Source organism: Oncorhynchus nerka, linkage group LG21 (assembly GCF_034236695.1).
Source record: "Oncorhynchus nerka isolate Pitt River linkage group LG21, Oner_Uvic_2.0, whole genome shotgun sequence".
Taxonomy (NCBI): domain Eukaryota; kingdom Metazoa; phylum Chordata; class Actinopteri; order Salmoniformes; family Salmonidae; genus Oncorhynchus; species Oncorhynchus nerka.
In genome coordinates, this window is record NC_088416.1 from 5,580,722 (window position 1) to 5,601,928 (window position 21,207).

The 21,207-nt window shown below is 42.7% G+C and overlaps 2 protein-coding genes across 2 annotated transcripts in view; both read left to right on the forward strand.

Annotated features, from left to right (window-relative positions):
- The first annotated feature begins 3,065 nt into the window (after positions 1-3,065).
- LOC115103710 (cilia- and flagella-associated protein 52) lies at positions 3,066-15,928 on the forward strand. Its single transcript, XM_029624588.2, is given in 15 exon segments — positions 3,066-3,370; positions 3,823-4,022; positions 4,238-4,374; positions 4,597-4,725; positions 4,892-4,991; positions 5,458-5,574; positions 5,680-5,780; positions 6,929-7,001; positions 7,003-7,100; positions 7,493-7,641; positions 8,281-8,426; positions 8,673-8,824; positions 9,647-9,749; positions 15,134-15,245; positions 15,520-15,928. Coding segments are annotated over 15 exon segments (1,860 nt in total). The 5' UTR covers positions 3,066-3,309; the 3' UTR covers positions 15,702-15,928.
- Positions 15,929-18,174: 2,246 nt separating this feature from the next.
- The window catches only part of LOC115103711 (ubiquitin carboxyl-terminal hydrolase 43-like), a 131,130-nt gene continuing 128,097 nt past the window's right edge, over positions 18,175-21,207 (forward strand). Inside the window, exon 1 of the mRNA XM_029624590.2 lies at positions 18,175-19,193. Coding sequence (XP_029480450.2) covers positions 18,558-19,193 — 636 coding nt within the window. The 5' untranslated portion in view covers positions 18,175-18,557. The remainder of the gene's footprint in view (positions 19,194-21,207) is intronic.

Sequence of the window (21,207 nt, forward strand, 5' to 3'; positions counted from 1 at the left end):
TTCAACAGAAACAGTCTTTTAATGTCCAAACAGGGAAAACATAAATCCTCTATCTTTGCAGGGGAGTCCTCCTACTAGTAGTAGGGGAGAATTGCAGGGCTAGCGGCAACAGACTGCAGGTCCCTCTGGGTAGGTGCGGGCCGTAGAGGACAGAGACACCTGCTCACACGCAGCATCTAATTGAAGAGGCAGATAACGACAGGACGGGACAAGGGCAAAGCAAACAAGAATCCGACAAGGACAGAAGCAGAAACAGAGAGAGAAATAGAGACATAATCAGAGGGCAAAAGAGGAGACAGGTGAGAGAGAGTAAACGAGGTCGTTAGGAGAATGGGGAACAGCTGGGAGCAGGAACGGAACGAAAGAGAGAAAGATAGTAACCTAATACGACCAGCAGGGGGAAACGAAGAGAAGAGAAAGCACAGGGACAAGACATAACATGACAATTTGACCATTATTCTTTAAAAAATGTGTCAAGCTCTGTCAAGTTGGTTGTTGATCATTGCTAGACAGTCATTTTCAAGTCTTGCCATGGATTTTCAAGACGATTTAAGCCAAAACTGTAATTAGGCCACTCAGAAACCTTCAATGTCATCTTGGTAAGTAACTCCAGTGTGTATGTGACCTTGTGTTTTAGGTTATTGTCCTGCTGAAAGTGAATTTGTCTCCCAGTGTCTGTTGGAAAGCAGACTGAACCAGGTTTTTCTCTAGGATTTTGCCTGTGCTTAGCTCTATTATGTTTATTTTTATCCTAAAAAAAAACTCCCTAGTTCATGCTGATGACAAGCATACCCATAACATGATGCACCACCACCATTTTTGAAAATATGAAGAGTGGTACTCAGTGATGTGTTGTGATGGATTTGCCCCAAACATAATTTTTAGGACATAAAGTTCATTTCTTTGCTACATTTTTTTGCAGTATTACTTTACTGCCTTGTTGCAAACATGATGCATGTTTAATAAATAAAAAGATCTGTACAAGCATCCTTCTTTTTACTCTGTAGTTTATGTTGGTATTGTGGATTTTTGTTTGTGTTGGTGATCCATCCTCAGTTATCTCCTATCACAGCCATTAAACTCTGTGTTTTAAAATCACCATTGACTGGGTGTATTGATACACCATCTAAACTGTTAAATTAATAACTGCACCATGCTCAAAAGGGATATTCAATGTCCGTTGATGCCCAATAGGTTCCCTTCTTTGCGAACGATCGGAAACCTCTGGTCTTTGTGGTTAAATCACTGCTCGACTGAGGGACCTTACAGAAATGGGGGATTGCACACGGAGTGAGTCCATGCAACTTATTGTGACTTGTACAATTTTTACTCCTCAACTTATCTTAACATGTTGAATACTAATTAACTCAAGACATTTCAGCTTTTCATTTTTGATTAATTTGGAAACATTTCTAAAACTGGCTCTGTGTAAGGATTGATGCTGGAGACGAGAAGCAGGTACAGGGAGTGAACATTTAATAACCACGGACAGGAGCAGGACAGAGACAGAAAACGGACAGGCGTCTGGACAGGGGAAACGGAAACCGCAATAATGTTGACACAGGGATGAAACAGAGGAAACACATAGATTTAGGGAAGACAATCAAAATGTGAAGGAATCCAGGTGAGTCCAATGAGCGTTGATGTGCGTAATGATGGTGACAGGTGTGCGTAATGAAAGGGGGTGGGGGGGCCCAAGAGCGGACTCAGAAGAGGAAGCCGGGATGAATGCACAAAAAGGTTTATTGAGTACAGAGAAATGGGGAGTGCAGAACTGGGGTAGCTCAGATGAGTTGCAAAAACCAGGAGTGTAGAGTGAGGTTGGAGTTGGCTGAGTAGAACAGGGGAACAGGTCCAGAGGGGAATCCAAGGTAATGGTGGTGAGTGATATCCAGAGCAAGGTGGTTGGTGGTGAGATGTGGAACAGGAGACAGGAGCCAGAGAGGTAACTGCAAGGAGAGGACAAAAATGGTGTAAGGCAGGAAAATGAGCGCAGCAGAGCAACAGGATCTTGAGCATAGACAAAAGGCTAGCGTGATAACGGACTGAGCAGATATTACGATCTGGCAGAATGGAGGTGGCAGGGATGAGTATATGTAGAGGTCTTGATTTATGGGATTTGCAGCTGGTATTAGTTCTCCAACCACACAATCACACCAAGAGCTTATGTTTCCCTGTTCCCTGCTAGTTCCCTGGCTAGTTCCCTGGCTAGTCCCTGGCAGTGACCAATCCATAGACTTAGGAATCAGAATTCTAGAATGGGCATGCACCTTCTTATGATGGAAATATAAAGTATCAGACATTTTGGTAAGGGAGTTGGTCAACCATGGTTTGCCAATGCTCTGATAAGAGTGTAAAACAATGAATTTATATATTATCTGCACTGTATGTTTGTTAACTAACCAGACAGTTTTTAGAGGAGTGATCCCATAAATGTTTCGTAATAACTGCCAATAAATATGTCAACATTCCGTTCAAACAATCAGTTGAGGATAGGACTTAGACACGTTGTAATTGCAACAAGTACTGATATTGTATCATATAATTACACTTTAGAATAAAATGCAAATTTAGACATTTATTATGGTCTATTTACGTTTATGTTATAGGCTATTTATACAGAAAATGTGTATAAAACCTGTCCATATAAACTGTATTTATAATTATATGATAATAGTTTAGGTTGACAATACTTATATTACATCATTTCTGATATATCAAAAAGCCTTACTTTTTGTTTTCCTGCGTAAGTAAAAGCAAGAAGTGCATCACCTATGCCTTTACTGCATATTCATTCCAGACTTGTTTAGATTTCTCCCTGACCACAATAGCTTCCATTTTCACTCCATTCTGGAACTTTGAGGGTTTCAAATTTAATAAGATCTCTAGCCATGTCTAGATGGAATACAACTTCTGTCAAATTGACTTCAAAAGTTGTTTTGTTTTTGCATTACAGCTAACTCTTACCATAACCCTTTTCCTAGCCTGCTACGTTAAGTCACCTAACCTGCTATGCAAGTTTTCTTAAACCTGCTACGAAAAGTCCATTTTGACAAAAGCTGTAACCCTTCTAGACGAAACCGATCTCCATGGACCAATCACACTCCAAAGACGCACCCAAATGCATTACAAAACTACTACATCACCATAGAAACTGATCCCAAACAAATGGTTAAGCTGCTAGGCAACGTTTGTTTGTCGGGATGGCAAATGAGCGAAAGGTAGCTGAAGCTCGATAGGATTTTACAAGCTTGAAGACTTGCTGTAAACACCTTCAAAGTAAAAAAAGAGGTGCAATTGTGTTGAATCATGGCTGGAGATGCGCAAGATATTCCACGGCTTGAGCTGGAGGCTGTAATTGGGTTCAATGGTAATGTAAAATATCCTGCCAGCCTATTTAGCTAGCTAGCTAACATATTCAGCTGAGCTAACCAAGTTATCTGGTAACAAGTAATACTAACGTTATCTAACGTTATTTGTTGCCCTGGGTGATATGGTTGTTGTCACTAGGATCAGGGCATGCTATGGTAGCTACCTGTACCAGCTACTACTGTTGCTTGTCGCTAGTGGGGCTTTCAGCTGGTTTGTCATCTTTTCAATGTGTCTGAAGACAACTAAATAATTTGTCATGTGCTGTTCAGTTTATGGAAAGTATTTAGAAGTTTCCTTCAAAACTCTAATCTATCCATGTTTGTTTACCTTGATGAGTTTCTCCTGAATCCTTCAGACGAGTTAGGTTCAATCATAATCCTATCCTCATCTTTAGTTCTGGTCTAAAGCATGTCTTTACTTGCTTTTACAAACATTTTTTGTTGTTGACAGGACACGTATTTTCTGGCCTCAGAGTGCACCCAGACCGAGAACACTTCATCTATCCTCTTGGTTGCACTGTTATTTTGAAGAGCCTGAAAGATGGCAAACAGGAGTTCCTCCATGGACACACCAACAACGTCTCCTGTGTCACTGTGTCCAAAAGCGGACGCTACATCGCTTCTGGACAGGTCACCTTCATGGGCTTCAAGGTAAACTAAAGACAGTGAAACGTTGTAGTATTAGGAGAGCAGTCATGTTTCGCCTCTTGATATCAGAGAGAGGCAGACAGACAGACAGACCGAACGGCAGACATACAGACAGACACAGTTGGATGGAGGCACGGAGGGAGAGGCTACAGATGAATGTTGAACGTGGGAAACACATGAATGGCAGTAGATTACAGAGTTAATCTATGTTGTTCCAGGCTGATCTGATCATCTGGGATTATGAGAAGAGAGCGATCCACGCCAGACTACAGCTCCACAAAGCGAAGGTGGAAGGACTTGCCTTCTCCCCCAATGACAAGTACCTTGTGTCCCTGGGTGGACAGGATGATGGAAGGTAAGAGGTAGTTTAATGTAGTGAACATTTTGTTCCAGTCCTGCTATAACACACCATCAGCTGGTCCTTAGACCTTTGATTAGATGATTAGATTGGTTAGATACAACAGGCTTTGGATGAGTGTGTCACTTTAAAAACTACTTTCACATTGGAAGAATTTCAACAGTAATTTGTAGGTTATACTACAGTCTGGCTGTAAATGTGAATGGTTTGTGTTTTCAGCATTGTGGTGTGGAACCTTGAGAGCAAAGAAGCGATCTGTGGGAGCCCGGCCTCTGCCCACAGTGCAGGCCACTGCCTCACCATCGAGTACACCAACCACAGCGACAACATCTTCATCTCCGCCGGCAAGTGAGTGACTTACAGAGACTCTGGGTTGCTGTTAGAATAGAGCATTACTTTGTCAATCAGAACGGATCTTTATTGGACTTGAAGACGACGGAGAATTATTGAATACATACAGTTTATTATTAATACTTTCGAATTAACACACTTGTAATATGTTGTTTCTCTGTAGTGGTACGATGCGTGTTTGGGAGATAGACCTTCCAAATAGGAAGATCCGGCCTACGGAATGCCAGACAGGACAGCTGAAGAGGATTGTCAAATGCATTGAGGTGAGCTAAACCATAGAAAGCAGACACAGCTCAAAGTAATAGTGGTACTGACTGAATACCCACTGGGCACAGATGCCAATTAGTCTATTCCACGTTGGTTCAACGTAATTTAGTTGAAATTATGTGTAAACAACATTAATTCAACCAGTGAGTAAATTGCACAATGGTGCCAAATGCCCCCCAAAATGATTTTGTACGACCCATTCTTAACCACTCGAAGTACGTTTTGAGACCAAGCAAAGATAAACTATTCATCAATACTTGTTATGGTTTATTAATGAGGAAATCTGTAAACACACAAGTTCAGGTTCCTGTTATTTTATTCACATGACAATTGTTGTCTGAGGTCGATTGACCTCTGAATTAAGATAAAGATAAAGAATTTCCCTGCATATCAAGCAGCCTCTCAAAATAGTACAGGTGGAGACGAAAAGCTTATTTCTAAGGTGACCCCGTTGCATCACAGATCCCAGACGACGACCTTTTCTTTTACTGCGGAACCACCAGTGGTGACATCCTGAAGGTCAACCTGAAGACCCGCCTCCTCAACAGCTGTGGGCCACGAAAACAGAAATTCAGCAAGGTGGGTTTATTCAGTGTCCTGAGTGACCTCCATATGTTCATATCTCTGAGATCCTACTGCAGTTGAGATTTGGTACAGCTGTCCCTCTTTGTCTTTTTGGTGCAGGGTGTCAACACACTGAAGGTGCTGAAGTCTGGGGACATCCTGGTGGGCTCTGGGGATGGCATGTTCACTTTGTGCTCGGGACCTAACTTCAAAACCATCAAGTAAGTAAGTGCTGCAGGTTGACAGACAAGATATCAAGTTGTCTATATCAAATCAAATGAAAGTTTATTGGTTGCGTACACAGATTTGCTGGTGCAGTGAAATGCTTATGTTACTAGCTCCAGCAGTGCAGTAGAATGCCTCTCAAATACAATACACATACACAAATAATCAAAACAAGAAGAAAAGAAAGAACAATCCAGGGGTAAATATATTAGAGTGAGCATGCGTGAGAATTCAAAATATATACTTGAACAAAAATATAAACGCAACATGCTACAATTTCAACAATTTTACTGAGTCACAGTTCATAGAAGGAAATCAATCAATTGAAATGAATTCATTAGGCCCTATCTATGGATTTCTCATGACTGGTGGGCACTGACAGATTGTATCGGTCACGTCATATTCCTGAGGTCCCTGCGGGATGACCCTTTCTTCCAGTTCAGTGTATATTAGACAAGCGGACAACATTCACAACTTTTTCATTGTCAATTGAATCCATATTGCTCATATTCTTGAGGAAGAATGTTGGCAAGCTCACTTGTTTGAGACCACAAAATGAACCAAATCTGCTGAATAGCGCAGCTAATAACTCTTTATATAAATACTGTGATCGAATAAAAACAATACAATAAAACAATTAGGAGAATAAATTATTTTAAAAAAAAATGTATGTTGATTATAATTTATACACACTTTCTACCTGGTATTAGTAGTTTCAATTCAGAGCCAAGTATTTTTTTGCGTCCCAATCAAAACCTCCTACGACCCAAATTTGGGCCGCGACCCACCAGTTGAGAACCACTGGTTTATATCATCTATCTCAAACTGTCATATTGCATCCATATACTGTATCTTAGCCTATACATTAGAGTGGTTACATTTCTTCAGCCCGTCAGCGTCATGGCTTCTAGGGAGTTTTTCCTAGCCACCGTGCTTCTACACCTGCATTGCTTGATGTTTGGGGTTTTAGGCTGGGATTCTGTACAGCACTTTGAGATATCAGCTGATGTACGAAGGGCTTTATAAATACATTTGATTTGATGGCAAACCAAGAGGTGGGGCTGAGATTTTTTTTAACGCTATGTGTAGAAATACATAATGTACTCAATGTGGCATTCTGCCATTCATCATCTAACCCCCATAGGAAGGTTCAGTTGGAGGGGGGAGTGACGTCCATCGCTGTGAGAGGCGAGGGCCACCAGTTCTTTGCAGGAACAGGAGGCGGCTCAGATCTACCGTTTTGGCTACACAGACTTCAAGGAGGAGCTGATCGCCACCAGTCACAACAGTGCAGTCAACGACGTGGCCTTCCCTTTGTGAGTGACACCCTTCAAAATACAGGCACCCATTTAGAGACTAGATTACATACTGTACGTGATTTACTCTTTTTTCCCCCATGATATTGTTTTACAGCGCACATTCTATTATCACTACTACCTGATTGCCATATGTCACCTCAAATATATAGCTGTCTTTACCTATCTGCACCTCAACCATAGTCTATGCTGTCAAGAGAGACTGCCTCAAACAACATTGCTTTGCCGTCATTGCCCATTTACTCCCACTAGAGGGCGATATGAGCATGTTTAAAGCATAAACATGTATTATAGCCTGTGGCTCCAGTACAAAGTAACTCCTGTTCCGTGGACTAAAGTGCAGAATGACTGGTCGCAAACTTATTCCAGCGACGTTTCTGATTCTCTCCCAGTGGCTCGTCGGAGCTGTTTGCCACGTGTTCCCAGGATGACATCAGAGTGTGGCACGCCGAGACCTCCAAGGAGCTGCTGCGGATCTCCGTCCCCAACATGACCTGCAACGCCCTGGACTTCATGATCGACGGACACAGCATCATCAGCGGTAGGCAGGAACCATTAGTAGTTCTGTTTGGCAATGGGGTCAATCAAAAAAATGAACACACACACACACAGTATATGTGGTCCATGCGGGAATCAAAACCACAACCCTGATGTGGCTAGCACTACACTAGGGAGGGATGGTACGTCATCATTGCAGCGTATGGCATTGTCTTAAGTTAGAACGATGAAAGACTCGCGTCAAATGTTATGGAGCACACTAGCCTGTACGATAATGACAGTATTTTTAAAGCGAGGGTGTGAATGTGCCTGAAATTCCTACTCATTGTTGGAGCCTTGACTGAGTCATGATAATAATAAATGGTTTGATCCTCGACTGTACATTTCCATTCCAGCCATTTACAGTTTAGACACACGTCCAATGTACTACACTAGGGAGGGACTGAGCACACAATCTTCACAGTAGCCTGGATACTAGTCTGTTTGGGCCATCATACCACTCCTTGCCACTCCTTGTCATGCCAACGACTGCTGAATGGCCACAGTGTTTGGCATGATGGCACAAATAGATCTGCTATCATCACAACACATTATGGCACAATCTCCGTGAAGAAATACTTAGGAATGTCATGTATCGACTATTCCCATCTAATATATTTTTCTTGTTCCAATTGTTTTACAGCCTGGAACGATGGGAAGATCCGTGTGTTTGCCCCAGAGACTGGCAGAGCCATGCTGGTCATCCACAATGCCCACAGCATGGGCGTGACTGCCATCGCTGGCACCAGGGACTGCAAGAGGATCGTTAGTGGAGGAGGAGAGGGACAGGTCAGATGAAAAGTCACCCTGGCATGTCACAGGACCCCTTTTAGTCTATATTTAAATAGAGAGCATAGATTAAAGAATCACCAGTATTAATGAACCAGCCCTTGAATGTGACATTTGTACAAATATTTTAAGCTCTTCCTTTTCCCCCATCCTTCCCACAAAAAAACTTGTATTATTACATACCTATGGTGTTCCTCAACAGCATCATTGTATTGAGTCCTAGTGCCAGTCTCTGGCCTGTTACAGGTACGTGTGTGGGAGATCCTGCAGGGCTGTCACCGGCTCATTGAGACCATGAAGGAGCACAAAGCCACCGTCACCAGCATCAAGATCAAGAGCAACGACAAGGAGTGTGTCACCGCCAGCTCGGATGGGGCCTGCATCATCTGGGACTTGGTGTGAGTTCAAATGCACATTCTCATGTATACACACACACGCATGGATGTATGCATGCTCAAATCCATAAACGCATGTAGCTGTGTAGACACACACACACATACACAAACACTTGGCTTCCCACTGTGAGAGGCTTTCAACACATAATTACTACCACTACCATTAATACCACGCCTCCATTCATGTGTTTCCTGTATTCAACATTCATTTCAAGTCTCATCTCCCCCCACCCACCCCTCTCTCTCCCTGGTACCCTACCTGCTTCTCCTCTCTGTCTTCCCTCTCCTTCCTCTCCATCTCCCCCCACCCCCACCCCTCTCTCTTCCTGGTACCCTACCTGCTTCTCCTCTCCATCCTCCCCCCCCCCCCCCCCTCTCTCTCCCTGGTACCCTACCTGCTTCTCCTCTCTGTCTTCCCCTCCCCCCACCCCTCTCTCTCCCTGGTACCCTACCTGCTTCTCCTCTCTGTCTTCCCCTCCCCCCACCCCTCTCGCTCCCTGGTACCCTACCTGCTTCTCCTCTCTGTCTTCCCCACCCCTCTCTCCCCTGGTACCCTACCTGCTTCTCCTCTCTGTCTTCCCCTCCCCCACCCCTCTCTCTCCCTGGTACCCTACCTGCTTCTCCTCTCTGTCTTCCCCCCTCCCCCCTGGTACCCTACCCCTCCCTCTGTCTCTCCCCCCACCCCTCCCTGGTACCCTGGTACCCTGCTTCTCCTCTCTGTCTTCCCCTCCCCCACCCCACCCCTCTCTCTCCCTGGTACCCTACCTGCTTCTCCTCTGTCTTCCCCTCTCCCTTCCTCTCCCTCTCTCCTCCTCCCGACTGCAGGCGATTTGTGAGGAATCAGATGGTCCTGGCCAACACTCTGTTCAGAAGTGTGTGTTACCACCCTGAGGAGTACCAGATCATCACCAGTGGCACCGACAGAAAGGTTTGGAATTAGAAAAGACTCACAGCACAGCACACTGTAGCTAGCTGATGACTTCTCTGTGCAGCGTGTGGTCCCCAGTCCCCAGTCGCGGGAAAGTCAGAGTAAGGCTGTTCTCCGTATCGAGGCATCCTTGTTAGCCCTCATCTCATCTCCAGATGTTAGATGTTCGAGATGAGCTCTGTTAGAGAGACGAGTATTAGTGTGCTGTAGAAAGGCCATGCCGAGCTTGTTCACATGCCCACGTCAGCTTTGTCGTGTTTCGAAATGTTTCCAAACTCTTTTTTTTTTTACCAGTCATAAGCCACGACGTAGCAGTCAGGTGTATGTAACACCTCTTTACGCCTTGATTACCTAGAATAAAAACCGCGTTGCATAAGGTGCGAACCGAGGTTCACAATAGCCCCTCTTCAATATGCACCTTAATATCCACTCATCGCAAGCTCTACAGACTAATAAGGCCCGTATTGTTGGCTCAACACCACGCTGTGAGGTGAGGACAAGCTGTACTGATTAGCGAGCACTGTGAATGCGCTGAGACTGAGGAAATGAGGGAAGGGGAAAAAAAGAGAGACTAGAAAGAGAGTGCTCTGGCTCTCGGCGCCTTCCTGCGGATGCGATGCCTGCCTATGCCATCCAAGTGCCCGTGTGCCAGATACGCCATCTGCTCGCTCCAGGACACAGGCGCTCTGTCTGGGGTGAGCAAACAGTAACACACACAGATACACACGCACACTTTGAGTGAGGAGACGGGTGGGGGGGGACAGAGAGAGAGGAGAGGAGAGAGAGAGAGGAGAGAGAGAGAGGGAGAGACAGAGAGGAGAGACAGAGAGGAGAGAGAGGGAGAGACAGAGAGGAGAGAGAGAAGGGAGAGAGAGAGGGAGAGACAGAGAGAGAGGGAGAGACAGAGAGAGAGAGGGAGAGACAGAGAGAGAGAGAGAGAGAGAGAGAGAGAGAGAGAGAGAGAGAGAGAGAGAGAGACAGAGAGAGAGAGAGAGAGAGAGAGAGAGGGTTTGGATGCAGCAGCTCCTTGGCTCAGAGTTCAGTCAGTGGTAGAGGGTCTTTGGGGACAGCTTCACACTCTCCAGTCTGTCGGATGGACGGAGACAACAGAACGGACTACTGCTGCTGGTGGTTCTGTGGTGGGGTCAGCCAGAAGCCTCTTGTGATGATGACCCAACACTCCTGGGTGTTGGTTCCAGTTTGGGCTGATTGTGGTGTAGGGCCATCAGGGTCTTGGGATTGATCCTGTGTTCTATTGTGGCATGTCAGTTATCAGACGCATGGTATATAGGCTTCTGTGGCCTTCCCATTGTCCAGCACTAATAGGACAATAAAGACCTTCTGAAGTATTCCGTTTAAAAGAGAAGCGAGCTCTTGATCGTCCTATAACTTCTTTGTTTGACGGACGTCCTTGAGATGCTCAATTAAAAGAGGGGGATTATACTTTGTTGGCGAGAGGTTCTGTATGTGTAAATGGATTAGCATGGTCAAATACACGGCTGGGCGTAGCGTCGGGATAAATGGAAGCCCACACAGTAGCTAAGAAGGCTTTATCGGTGTACAGCCCTTCGTAAAGTGGGTTACTGTCCTCAGTGATGTAGTGCCTCAACATGTAGGTGGAATTACACAACACTCTACACACAACAGAGTGAAAAAATGTAGACTAATCTTGGCACAGCATGCATTCGTGTTTTCAACATACTGGTATTGAAATTACACAACACATACTGTACCATAAGATTTCACAAAAGACTAGACATGTAATCTCGATTCGGCACAGTGGCGTAGCTTTCAATGCATTGTAGTGATTGTAGGAATTATAGCTGAAGTCATCCTTGCTAGGCAATTAGAATTTAAAGTTCCAATGCAGATGTTTTTATCCAAATATCAATCATTTCTGGGTAACAACAAGCACTTTACTGTGAATGTTTTAAATTTAAATGGTCAAAAATAATAAATAATTGCTTCTTAGCAAAGAGCAATTTCTCAAGCAATAATTTTGCTAGGACTGTTTGGGAGTGGTCTGAGTCAGTGGCATAATTGGACAAGCCTAATTGGAGGGATATGTAACCTGAGAACTAGCTGTTATTGGCAGAGAGGTTTGAAATGATCTTTGTTATTGGTCTATTAACTTAAACTGCCTGGCCAAAACTCCATCCCATCAAAACAGGCAGAAATGTCAAGCAATCTTTTCAAACAGCTCTTACACTAAAAGGGCATTATTATCATTTTCACAATTTGACAGTATTATTCCAACCTCATGGTGTGTAAATATATATAAAACACAGAAAAATCATGTTTTTGATTGCACTGTGCCTTTAAAACAAGAGTCATTCCATGTCATTTCAGCAAGCCATGACACCCACCATCTCAGATTGTTCTGAAATGGTTTCTGTCGTTAGAAACAGGTAAGATTAGCATTCCTGAAACATTATTTTGCTAAAATGAAATGTTATATCTGAGAAATTAAGCTAATTTGGCCATTTTAATTGACAGGATTCAGATAATATTTAATAAATATAGTACCAAACATTCAATTTGGACCAACCCTCTTCTTACTAATGAGAAAAATTAGGTATCCCAAAAAATAGTAAAAAGACACCCACGGGCCCCACACACCTCATGTCAATCCCACCCCAACAACCGTTATACAGTATCAGTTCTCTGTTTGACAAGTAGAATGAAGCTGTGGCTTGGAGTACTGCTTCTACATACTGTAGTGTATTTCCTGTGAATCTGGTGATGTTTTTCCCCCTGTTCAGAGAAATTAATCATTGAAGTCACTTGCATTATTTACCATAAAGAAGTGTGAAAGTACCATATTTTGACCACTAGATGCTGCTATAGTTCCTGCTATACCGCCACACTCTTTTGTCTATTTTGCTGGTCTCTTGTGCTTATTAAATAGATTTCCTTTGCAACTTTGGGTAGAAAACCAATAGACCATTATGAAAATAAATTGTGTGGTCATTCTCACAATTCAAGCCAGTCAATTCAGTATGTCCTTCTCTCAGCAACCTAATGCTTCAACCTAACTCTCATTGAATAGGAGAGTTAGGTTGCATTGAAGGCTAAAGCAATGCTAGCAGTAGGCACATGCTAGCCTTGGATGTAATTAATTTCTGGTGGATGTTGCCGTGGATGGCAGCCAGGTTCCACAGGAGAAGGGAGGGAACACAGATGGGTGAGGGTGACTCGGCCACTCTCACACAGGTGCTGCTCTCAAATAAGCCCTCCATGACACCAGGAGAGGGGAGAGAGGTCGTGACTAGAGAATCAAACTGGATTTGAACCCATTCCCTATATGACACAACACAAACTATACTGGAGAGAGGGAGCGTTGTGTCTGCTACTGGGCTAACTCTTCTCCCTCTCACTTTTTTGGCTGTGTCATATCTCACCTCATATGATAGCCAGTGATTTGATTAAGATTCAAGTCATGTGGGGCGGCAGGGTAGCCTAGTGGTTAGAGCAATGGACTAGTAACCGAAAGATTGCAAGTTCAAATCCCCCAGCTGGCAAGGTACAAATCTGTCCCTGAACAAGGCAGTTAACCCACTGTTTTCTGTCATTGAAAATAAGAATTTGTTCTTAACTGACTTGCCTAGTAAAATAAAATAAAAAATGTAAGCTAGTTGCTGCTGGTATTGAGGGGTTTTTCTTTCTTTCATTATGCTGACCAAAAATGTTATTTCATAAAGTGAATGAATGCACGCCAAGAACTTTGGATTTTTTCATTTAATTTCAATCATATTGAAAAAAAGATAATGGATGCATAAATTATGGTTGTTGGTCATTATGTTGACCAAATGTTTTCACAATGAATGATGCATGCAAAGAACCTTGAGCCTTTCCATTTGAATTGAATTACACTGAAGAACGGCCCTGACTGTTGTGTATTTCTCAATAATGTCTAACAAATGTGTTTTCCAGTCAGTAAGCTTTTCCATTGAATTTGAATGATATTGAGGTACAAAAGTGTTTTTTTACCGTCCCACAGAAATGTGTCTCTTAGGCTGCCTCTGTGCTTTAAGAGCTGTTTTTCATTCTTAAAACTATAAATACCTTGTTGTTTTTTTGCCATTTGTCTCTCTTCAATCCCATTATTACAAACTGTATTTGATATGTCTTTGTGAGATTACATTTCCTCAGTCCCGTAATGCATTATGTTTGTGGTCTTACTAAGAGATGAAATCCAGTCCGAGAAGCTATTCTCGTAAATGCTTTTCTGAGCTCTCTCCCATGTAACATTACTTGTTTCATTGCATACAGCTGGAGTTTTTTCTTCTCTGATAGGCCTATGCCTTTCTGATGAATCTTCTGAACTGGTTCATTCAGATATACTAGGCATTTTCTCACTTCTGTATGAGGAGATTGTGTTGGGTATTGTAATATTCACTCTATAGCCGAAACATTGACTCGTTGATGATTCGATTTTCAGTTAATAAAGCAAGTTGTGCATATAAAGAAATAATTTGTTTCCAGGTACAATCAGTTTGGCCAGTTCCAATACTTAAAATCACAAATGGTTTAGTTCTGTGCTGCCAGCCAGTTAAGCTGCAAGTCTCCTCTTCCTTGACACCTGAAGAAGCACTCACATGCTGCATTTTAATGTCCTCTCATATGCGTCAGTTAGTTTGTAGTTGTAATTAGCTTTGTCATAAAAATAACAAGAAAGGACCTTGCGCGTGTGTGTGTGTGGAGATTGTGGCATTACTGTGCGGCTGTAAATAAACTTCAAATAACAATTGAGCCTTTGAGAGGCGCAAGTCTTTGACAGCTGCAAACCCTCGGGACGATTAACTCTCATTTAGAGTCACGAACATGTTGTTTTAACGGTGGCGGGCGCACGAAAACTTGATAGACTCTCTCCGGCCTCATTTACATATTTCTACTATTAAACTCGTCACTGCTTGTTCTAGGTCCCAAGAAACAAAGAGATCTTCTGTTGAATCTGACAATTAATCTTAATGGTTGTAGTCTCAAATAAAACTGTGAAGGACCTCGGCGTTACTCTGGACCCTGATCTCTCTTTTGAAGAACATAAGACCATTTCGAGGACAGCTTTTTTCCATCTAAACATTGCAAAAATCAGAAACTTTCTGTCCAAAAATGATGCAGAAAAAATTAATCCATGCTTTTGTCACTGGAATAATGAAGATAGATAATTCAGTGAGGCAGAATTACTATACTATGAACAAACAGAAGACAAGACACAAGGAGTGGCGTTCATCCTTACTATAATCACTGTGATACATGGTCATTTTTGTAATTTCTTGTAATTTTACATAGAATATGTCAAATAAACTAATCTGACGAGTCTTATATGTACCAGCTCTCTCATTCATATTCCATATACCTGAATGGCCTTCTTCTTTCCCCAGATTGGTTATTGGGAGGTGTATGATGGCTCAGCCATCAGAGAACTGGAGGGCTCCCTGTCAGGAGCCATCAATGGCATGCACATCTCACAGAGCGGACAGCACTTTGTCACTGGTACAGTACCCTTTACATTGGTTTTGTTGACATTGACATAGGAGTTGGCACAGCTCCAACAGATCTAGGACTAGGCTACTGTTGACTACCGTCAATCAACGACAGCCCATGGTCTGTCCATTAAATATCCCTGTATCGACTCTCAATAGCTCGGGACAATCGTGAAGAGGCACTTGGTTGAGCGTGACTTCACCCAGCATTCGGTTGGATCAATGTTTGTAGGCTTTGCAGTAGAAATAAACATGGTATATGTGTCTCTGCTGGCCCACGTCAGGTGGAGACGAGAAGCTGGTGAAGGTGTGGGACTACTCGGAGGGCGAGGTGACCCACGTGGGCGTCGGCCACAGCGGCAGCATCACCAGCGTCACAATCTCCTCCGACAACGGGAGCATGGTGAGCACCAGTTCCGACGGGGCCGTGCTCCGGTGGAGGTACCCCCATCCCTCCTCTCCCTAGAGTGCCTCTCGGATGCCAGGAGAACAGAGGTTAAAAAAAAACATGACCCTATGACCTTTGACCCACCTACCCTACAAACTTTAAACTTTTGACCTTGACCCTGACCAGTCCCAATACACACCTGTCCTCACACCAAACAACTCCGAAGAAGTCATGAACACTGCCAGTAATGCCATTATAGAGCAAATGTTTTATTCATTCATGAAAATAAATTGATATAATTTTGATTGTGCGATATTGACTGAAGTATGCATTACTAGCTACATTTTGCTTGTTGAAGGTAATTGCATAGTTTTTGTGTGGTATTCGCCATACTAATAATGTACTGCATCAACAAACTTGGCAGACACACATGTTCTAATATGCATGGAATTAACCTAATCATTTGACTTAGGGACTCTTAACCTCATCAATGCAAAGCTGGATATTGTAGTCACATAAAGATACTCATCTGCTCATCATAACCTTGCATAGCATTCTCTCTGATTTTCTATGGGAAGAACAGAAGTGATTGTGTCATCCTCCTTTTCCCCATTAATAGGCAGTGAGTGTAAAAAGGCAGGCTACACAGTACATTAAATGCATATTTCATACAGACATGACTGTCTTATGCGTGTCCTGTGGTAAAGAAGAGAAAGAGAGACGACGAAGCCCAGATTCACAGGCACTTTAGCACACCGCTACTGTCAGCTAATCTATCACTGGAGATTCCCCAGAGACTTCGGTAAGGTGTGTGTGTGTGTGTGTGTGTGTGTGTAACCAGCGAGCCCCTTGGAATGCCTCCATCTTCCCAAACGCATTCCCCTCTCGACTGCTCAGAAGCTCAAAACGCAATAATTAATAGCTAGTCCGCTACCCACAAAAAGAGAGAGCAAACCTGCAGTACGCTATGGACGGACAAAGTCAGCAAAACATAACCTACACCCCAAGCTCTGTAAAATAGGGCATCCCATCCAACTGCCCATGCACGCACGCACACACACTGAATACGCAGGAGGCCATGCTAGAAGATCAGAGTAATGTACAGCCCTATATGGACGCGTTTGAGTTTCTGACTCATTGCAGAAGTTTGGAAGCGGGTGCTGCAGAGTGCAGACTCCTCAGAAATACAAGGTTTCCGATTACACTGCAATAATACGTGAGCTTATAAAAATATTGCAAGATAAATATGAATATTATACATCTGCTTGAGTAAATCAGCACATATGGATCACTAAATCCAATCTATGGTCTTGGCGAGCTGTGAAATTAAAACCGAAACTGATTGAGAATATCAGCAGTGTATGTCCTCTGCGGTACAAAACATGCACTACCAAGTAGCATTAAGACCATTTATTCTCTGTGTCTTTCCCGTCATTTGATTCCTCCACGTGTGTGTCTCCAGATCGCAGTGAGGCAGGGGGATGTGCCAGCCTGACAAAATTATTTTTAGGACATTTGTGTGATAGTCGTGATGAATAATCCAATCAAAAGTTGATTGGTCGTGTCCACAGATTTGCAGACGTAATCGCAGGTGCAGAAAAAAATGCTTATGTTTCTAGCACCAACAGTGCAGTAATATCTCCAACAGTGCAGTAATATCTCCTAACAGTGCAGTAAAATCTCCAACAGTGCATTATTAGATGAGGCGTTCCATCAGAGGATAGGATGGTGCAGGTGCAGTCTATTAGTGTCCTATCACCAGGACGCAGAACAATCTCTGCCTAAAACAGTAGGGGGCTCCTACACACCTCAAAAATATCATTCTTTTTTCCGTTGGGACCATGCACTGTAGCCTACTCGCATCATGCCAATATAGATAATAGTAAAAACGGAAAGAAAGTGCAGACCTTGAATTGCTGATACAAATAGGTTCAGTATTTGTTCATATAGGCCTACAGAACGCTTGCAATAGTTTTTGATTCAACTATACACAATAGTCCTTATCGTGCATCTAATTATAAGGGAAGTTTATAAGCCTGTTACTAAATGAGTGTCAGCAAGCTTGTTTAAGTTGCCTATAAGCCTAATATCCATCCGTTTCAGAGTCGTGTCACTACGTGCGCCACCTTCAATGTGGAACACTTTAATAAATGGAACACTAGTCACGTTAATAATTTCACTTTAATAGTGTTTACATATTTTGCATGACTCATCTCATATGTATATACTGCCTTCTATACTTTTCTACTGTATCTTAGTCTATGCCGCTCTGACATGGCTTGTCCATATATTTATATATTCTTAATTCCATCCCTTTACTTAGATTTGTGTGTATTGTGTATATGTTGTTAAATTGATAGATATTACTTGTTAGATATTGCCGCCCTGTCGGAACTAGAAGCACAAGCATTTCGCTACACCCCCAATAACATCCGCTAAACATTGGATGTGACCAATACACATTGATTTGATTTAATATAGTCTAAAATTGTAGGAGGGCGGGAATAACGCGCACTATCCACCAAACAGAAAACCACTCCAGCAGCGCTCGGAGTGGCGAGGGAGGGAGAGAGAAAGACCGCCAGCTGTATGTGCCTAGTAAACGACGAGGAAGTACTGAGCCTCACTACGACCGAGGACCATGGAGTTGAAGACAACTCACCTACACAGTGGTTACTGGTTACAGGTGCCCGCTGCTTCACCATTTTACCAGCGAAACAGTATGACAAGGGCGCGCCGAGACCTGGCGGGAATTACCGGAATGTCTGAGGGACATTGTTTAGTCATGTGCCTAAACCTCGGTATTGTCTATTAGCAGATACCGGAGTGGTTTCGAGAGGAGGAGGGGTAGGGCAGACAGGTAGGCGTCTATTGCTTCAGTAGTTGTTTCGTTTTCACTTCTTGTTAACGTTACCAGGTAAATAACCAACCACCATGGATAACCACAAGGAGAATAAGATAAGGAAACAGTCCATGAAAACCAAATCTACAAAACGCAAAGAGAAGAAATACAAAGCCGGGAAGCTTTTCAGAAGGAAATCGTTGAAGTCCGTTGGGAATTTTATGAGCAGGATACTGAAAACTTTGGGAACTTTGGCACACTTCGGCGACGTCGAGCCACCTGACGGTGAGGATGATGATGGCGGGTTCAGAGACAGCGCCGCGTGCACGTTGAGTGCCAACTCAGGGAATTTGAATAAAGAAGAACTTCAGGTCTCGAGGGAGATTAAGGTGAAAAAGAGCGCCTCAACTTTGTCTTCTCATGGATCTATAAAAGACAGGCTGTCGTGGTGCTATGGCGACAAAACTCCCGGAGTCCTTGGGCTGAAGAATCATGGAAACACTTGTTTCATGAATGCGGTGGTTCAGTGCCTCAGTAATACGGACCTGCTGGCCGAGTACCTTGGTTTGGAACAATACAAGTCTGATTTGTGTCAGGGGAGAGTAAACGGAATTGTAAAAAACGAGGACGCGCAACTTGCCAGGGGTGAGGTGACCACACAGTTGGCGTCCTTGGTGCGGGCGCTTTGGACCCTTGAATATACCCCTCAACTGTCCGTGGAATTCAAGGTGAGTCGCTTGTGTAAAAACACTTCAAACACAACTCATGTTGGAGGCTTAATTGGTTCATTTCCATAACAGTACCCGCTCTTGTTCACCTATAGACCTATTTACGGCTTCAGTGCGACTCTGATCATGACAAATGTTCAAAGCTCGGAGCAATCGCGTGCCCACCGAGTCGGCTACAGTTTCCAGCACAGCATTTCATTCTACAAGGATAGGAATTTGCGAATGATTCAAAAAGAAAAATAAATATTTAACTAAAGAGAACACATCGTTCCTTTCACAATGAGGGTTTGTCATAGTAATAACAGTAGGCCTATGTGTGGGCGGCAATATCAACGGTCAGACTCAACAGGTTTCCACTGGACACAAGCTGGTTGAATCAACGTTGTTTCAACATAATTTGTCAACGTATTGTGACGTGGAATCTACGTGGAAATACATTGGATTTGAAAAAAAATCATCAATGTTGTTTTGATGGTGAATTTGGGGTGAAATTTCAACCACAGGATTATGTCATCATTGTAACCAATTTTCAACATAGGCATACCTTGTATGTGCTAAAATATGTTGAATTTGTAACAATGTCAGATCTTCAATGTTATATCCACAATCAGCAAAATACAATAAGCTGGAGAGTTGATTTATCTACAGCCATTCATTTGGTCTCCCATTCAGGGTTTTAACCAAGCCTAGCTTTAATATTTGTCACTGTCTACTATCACTGACTATTAGTTATCGTAGGAATGATTATTGAGAGATCTCCTAATAGCTAAATATATTTGCTGTTGCTATCGAAGTCATTCCAATGGGTAGGTTTAACAAAGTAAATGAAATGTAAACATACTTCATAAGTCATACACTGTATCATCAATGATACTATTTAGGCCTATATAGCATTTGCAAAGACATCAACAGCTATTGTTTCAATTCAACCCAGGGTTCAACTAAAAATAGATAATACATAGATTTGGTAGATTTCAAATGTAATCTTCAAGTTAATCATAAATATGTTGGATTCACCTCTATCTCAACGAAAAATTGAAGTTAAAGAATAGGATTTTAAGTTAGATTAGATTTAGTCTTATTCTTTAACTTACATTTTGGGTTGAGATGGAGACGTGAATACAACATATCAATTATTAATTTATAGACAAACTGGATATTGAATAGTGTGGTTGGCAACGCAACCAAATATCAACATTTGAAGGAGATGTATCTTCTGCCTGGATAGTTCCATACAAACACAATTCAATATTACTTTTGTTATACAGTAAATAGCCTAAAGTCAAGGCTCTTACAAATGAAACAACATTTATTCAACCTTAAAATGAGTCACACATCAATGGTGACATTTTGAGGTTAGCCTACTGTAACAGAAATGTTCTTCTTATGTAATCATAGAAAGTGTGCATGTTTTACGATAACATGCAGAGGTCGCATGACTCTGGAGATCTTCACAAGTGCTATAATAATCTGTGCAGAATATCAAACAGCATTGATCACTTGCTCTATCCATTTTTAATGTAATCTCAACTGCAATCCAGGTCATTGGATTTAAAAAATTTTGAACTATGAATAGATATAGTCCTTGGTTCACGCCAGACCTGTCTGCCCTTGACCAGCACAAAAACATTCTGTGGCGTTCTGCATTAGCATCGAATAGCCCCCCAATATGCAACTTTTCAGGGAAGTTAGGAACAAAGATACACAGGCAGTTAGAAAAGCTAAGGCAAGCTTTTTCAAACAGAAATTTGCATCCTGTAGTACTAACTCAAAAAAGTTCTGGGACACTGTTAAGTCCATGGAGAATAAGATCACCTCTTCCCAGCTGCCTACTGCTCTGAGGCTAGGAAACATTGTCACCACCGATAAATCCACTATAATTGAGAATTTCAATAAACATTTCTCTATGGCTGGCCATGCTTTCCACATGGCTACCCCTACCCCGGTCAACTGCCCGGCACCCTCCACAGCAACCCGCCAAAGCCCCCACCATTTTTTTTCTAAAATTATCTGC